Here is a 5,148-nt window from a genome sequence, read left to right as displayed (position 1 = left end):
CGATACGGACACTTTGAGTATCTGGTTTTACCCGTTAGGGGCTAACTAACGCCCCTGCGACTTTCCAATCTTATATCAACAAGGCCCTCAGTGATATTTTGGACGTATATTGCGTGGCTTATCTTGACGATATCGTAATCTATTCGAATACGCTTGACGAACACGTCGCCCATGTTAAGAATGTGCTGGAACGTTTAAGGCGATGGAGACTATATGTGAAACTTAGTAAGTGTACGTTCCATGCAACAGAAATTGGATTTCTGGGTTTTGTGATTACCACGCAGGGCATCACTGTCGAAAAACGCCGCGTCGATACGATCCTAGATTGGCCTGAACCGCGAACAATAAACGAGCTGCAAACATTCCTAGGATTCGCCAACTTTTACCGACGATTCATATACAAGTTCTCGATAATAACGGCACCCCTAACTGAGTTGCTAAAAGGATACGAAACAAAAAAGGGGAAGAACAACGCACCTGTCCAACTGGACGAGAACTGCAAGCACGCAATACTGCAGTTAAAAGAATGCTTTACAAAAGCACCGTTGTTAGTTCATTTTGATCCGCAGCGAAAACTCCGTATAGAAACGGACGGATCTGGCGTTGCAATCGCCGCAGTAATATCGCAATTAATGGATGATGGTCACTGGCACCCGATCGCGTTTTGGTCCAGAAAACTCACAGAAGCAGAAAGACATTATCAAACATATGATTTAGAAATGTTGCCGATTGTAGAAGCTTTCAGGCAATGGCGCCACTACCTACATGGTAGCAGGCACCCAATAGTTGTTTTATCTGACCATGCCAACCTCCGGCGCTTCATGACGACGAAGCAGCTAAATGGGCGTCAGATTCGTTGGATGCAAATGCTCTCAGCGTTCGATTTTGAAATTGAGCACCATCCTGGGAAAAATAATCCCGCAGATGCACCAAGTCGTCGCTCAGATTATATAAAACACGCAGCTCCCTTGACGGGGCTCCCTACCCTGCAAGAGAAGCTGCGTAAGGGGATCTTTAAGTCACTAAAGACAAAAGAAAACACAAAGTTAGACCAATGTGTCAAGATGGTGCGAAAAAATCTGCAAGTTAAAGAAAATTGTTGGGCGAAGGGGCCCGTAGTCATCGATGACAACAAACCCTGCAGGATAAAGAACGCACCTGCAGATGAGAACGAAGTCGCCGGCGTTACGGGGTTAGACCTAGGGACCCTGGTGCCACGGATTCTAGCCGTTAAGGTATTTGAGTCCGAGATAGCCTATCGCGAAGAGGTAGCTGAATCTATTGTCGAACTCTTGCTGCAGGTTCAGAATAGGGACGCTGGCACGTCTGAACTTCGCAGAAGACTAGAGGTGGGTGACGCTAGCGTAGGTGATCGTTCGACCTGGGCAGTAGACAAAGATGGCCTGCTCAGGAAAGATGGTAAAGTCTACGTACCGCAAGACAAGGCCGTAAGGCATGAAATAATGAAAATGAACCACGATGATCCCCAAGGTGGCCATTTTGGACGTGACAAAACCATCGAAGCGATCAAACGCAAGTACTCGTGGCATGGTATGAGCGATGAGATTGCAGAATATGTGAGGACCTGCGATGTTTGCCAACGCGTCAAGATACCGCGGCATAAGCCGTACGGGTTGCTACAACCACATCCAGTGCCAGATAAGAAATGGCATACAATCAGTATGGACTTTATTGAAGGCCTACCAGATAATAAGAAGGGAAGTCAAACTTACAATGCTATTGTCGTATTTGTTGATTTGTTCACTAAATGGGCCATAATTGTACCCACATCTTCAAAGCTAGATGCGGAAAGACTCGCGGACATTATTGTATGGAAGCTTGCGAAGAACTTTGGCCTACCTGCGAACATTATTAGCGACCGAGATTCATTAATAAACAGCAAGTTCTGGTCAACATTATGTTACTTACTCCATGTCCGACGAAAATTATCAACAGCCTTCCATCCGCAAACCGACGGCCAAACGGAACGATTGAACCAGGTGATTGAACATTATCTTCGCACATATTGCAGCTACCAGCAGGATAACTGGATAGAGTGGATTCCCCTGGCGCAATGGGCATATAATAACGCCTTCCACGCATCGATAAAAATGACACCATCTGAAGCGATGATCGGCCGACCAACTGAACTTCGTATAGACGTGGAACCCCCAAGCACGGGCGCGTCAAAGTCGGCGATAGAACAAGTGGAACGGATGAAGCAAGCAGAAAACAGGATCCGAGAATGCCTAGAAGCTGCCAAAGCAGCTGAGAAAAAGTATTATGATCAGCGCCATATACCAAAAAGCTTTAAGATAGGGGACTGGGTAATGCTGCGTGCAAAAAATATATCCACCTTGCGACCTTCACCCAAACTAGATCATCGATTTTTGGGTCCCTTCCAAATAATTGATATACGCGGTACGCAGGCGTACAAACTGAAGCTTACGCCACAATATAAAGGAATTCATCCCGTGTTCCACGTTTCCCTTCTCGAACCGTATCACGCGCGCGACGGACAGATCCCACAGGCAGAACCGATAATTATAGACGCGCAGGAGGAATGGGAAGTTGAAGCTATATTGGATAAACGTCAGTACCGTGGTCAAACCCAATATCTTGTTAAATGGAAGGATTGCACAGACGCGGATAATTCTTGGGAACCTGAAGAAAATTTGGTGAACAGCCAGGAGTACTTGGAACAGTTTAATAAAACCTATCAGGAGCCAGTCAGTAAACGAAAACGAAGAAGGCGACGTTGACTGCTAAACATACTTATTCCGCCCAGGGATTAAAAAACAGATCCGCCTCAGCTTGGCCAGTGTCATTTGAGGAATTGTCACCAAGGCAGACGTGCTTATTACCCCGGATTTCCTCAACTGGCGAAGCACGACGTTTCAACGATGACTCGGGAGCTGCGACCGGCGATGTAGCCACCGGGATCTCACCAATCACTGTTTCAGCCGGGGCCTCAGGGGAACCATTTCGTTGAGCCCCACGGATCTTCGCTGCGAAGAACTTAACTGCAGCTGTCACAGCACCCTGTAAAACGTTAACGTTCGAAGCGTCTGCACCAGCGACAATTAAATCCTCAGCTGCGTTAATAGCCGCCTGGGCCAACTCGACGGCGTCTGCTGGCACCTAATACAGGTTAATTCTACGTTGTTAAATGTCGAATACAACGACAGCAATATGCTGCTGCGTTCCTTTCTAACACTTCAACGGGACCGTCCGCTTCCTCATCTTCGCCAGCGTTATCGGATAACTCAAGTAACGCACCAAGATCCTTGCCCAGTATTCCATATATGGCAGGCGTGACAGCGTGTCCGCCCGTCGTTCACAAAGCAAGGGTTACTGGAGGGTTTTGCAACCTTTCCAGACAACCCAAGCAAATGCTCTCGATGGCATTCAGCATATCACCCTCCATAGGTTCTGAACCGGCAACGGAAGCAGCTGGTTCTGACATTCTATTACGACATTAATCAGTATCAAGAACCTTTTAAGAAGAGAGAAGAGGCAAGAAGCAGCAAGAAAAGAACAGATGTTGGTGGTTAAAATCAATATTGCAATATCGATCAAAGAAGTTGCAACAACACAAAATCCGACCCAAAATAGAAAACGCAACCACGCAACCAAAACTTCGAATGTCGCAATAAAAATCGCATGGGAAGATACAGTGTACTTTGCTAGATCAATTGGTGTATTCTTTTAAATAAAAAAAAATCGTTGTTGGTGATGATGGTGATGATCTCGTTAGGATACGATTTGTGGTGTTAAGGTTAAAGGAAAGGGGTTCAGGGGTTGTGCCTAAATCATGATTGGACCGCGATAACACCGAAACTGGAACAACGTTTTCCCGAGTCAGCAACGCTTCGGAATTAACCCGAACAATTAATTCGGTCCTATCCTGCGAACTTTATACAATATCAACCACGCAGCACATATTACGAACTTCGCACAATAAGAAGCCCTGGGGACCAGGCCTTTGAAGAAGGGAGATAATTGTAATAGGCGCAACGGAGATATCTATATTAGGAAATAGATACGTGGCGATAGATACGTGGCGATAGATACGTGGCGATGGCAATATTATCTATATAATGCTCGCTGATATCCGTGGATTTTAGGAAATCAGCGATTAGCTTTGAACAATAGAGATTGCTACCTTCTTAATATCCTTTGTGCGTACTTCACACTACTCTTGTAATTACTCTTGTAGCCCATCTCTTACAATAACATCATTGAAATACAGAGCACCTCTCTAGACATAAATGAAATCACAGTGCAGATGTTCAAAGCATGCTGGCAGCATGTATTTCTCTTTATATAGCAGCTATACAACTGCTGCCTCCAGCTCTGCCACTTCCCACAAGCCTGGAAACTGGCAGAGATGGCAATGATATTCAAAATGAATAAGAGAGATAAAAGCTCAGTCCACTTCTGAAGACTCATTGCCCTGCTTTCAGTAATCTTCAAAGGGTTGAAACACATCATTGCAAGGCAACTGGTGTATACAGCACTCATTTATGATATAATCAGCTCACAGTATAAAAGGGCGCTGCTCAGATAATCTGCAATAAACTTGGTAGCTGCTTTCACTTATGAGATGAAGGCAGCCTTCACATAAAACAAGAAAGTGTTCATGATCACAATGAATATGCAGAGTGCCTTTGATGCTGTGCTGCACAGACAGCTGCTTCAACACATGACACAGTAGAGATGATCATATGAGCTGCTGCAGCTCATTGACAATTTCCTCACTGAACACAGAGCTCAGATCCGGTTAGAGGGGATCATCACAGCAGCACATTAGATGCAATGTGGCATATCACAGAAATCTTCTTTATCATCAATACTGTTCCTTCTGTATCTGGCAAAGCTGCTGTGGTAAAACTTGAAATTGCACTTTGACTATGCAGATGATCTGAACATCTGGCAGGTGACCCACTCACTTGACAATAATGCCACTCTTCTCAAACAGAATATACAGAGTATTCTGAGGTGGGGGGAGATAAACAAGATGGCCTTCACATCAGAGAAACTTGAGATGATTCATCTTACAAAAAACAACACAATGAGGTATCAGTAATAGTTGTGTCTAAAAATCTCACTGTTCACTCTGTTACTGCTTCAGCTGAATAGAAGTCA

The 5,148-nt window shown here is 45.0% G+C and overlaps 2 protein-coding genes across 2 annotated transcripts in view; one reads left to right on the top strand and one right to left on the bottom strand.

The window, feature by feature from the left end:
• The window catches only part of HCAG_00915 (predicted protein), a gene marked incomplete at both ends in the record, with an annotated part of 3,587 nt that extends 3,414 nt beyond the window's left edge, over window positions 1–173 (bottom strand). Inside the window, one exon of the mRNA XM_001543819.1 lies at window positions 51–173. Coding sequence (XP_001543869.1) covers window positions 51–173 — 123 coding nt within the window. The remainder of the gene's footprint in view (window positions 1–50) is intronic.
• A 459-nt stretch (window positions 174–632) lies between these two features.
• On the top strand, window positions 633–2,933 carry HCAG_00914 (predicted protein; the record flags this gene model as incomplete). The annotated part of the gene is made up of 2 exons (XM_001543818.1): window positions 633–2,733; window positions 2,803–2,933. The coding sequence occupies 2 exons, from the start codon at window positions 633–635 to the stop codon at window positions 2,931–2,933; spliced, it is 2,232 nt and encodes a 743-aa protein (XP_001543868.1).
• Between the last annotated feature and the right edge of the window lie 2,215 nt (window positions 2,934–5,148).

The sequence above is a fragment of the Histoplasma capsulatum genome, genomic scaffold (assembly GCF_000149585.1).
Source record: "Histoplasma capsulatum NAm1 scaffold_1 genomic scaffold, whole genome shotgun sequence".
NCBI lineage: Eukaryota > Fungi > Ascomycota > Eurotiomycetes > Onygenales > Ajellomycetaceae > Histoplasma > Histoplasma mississippiense.
This window is presented reverse-complemented; position numbering and strand designations above follow the sequence as displayed.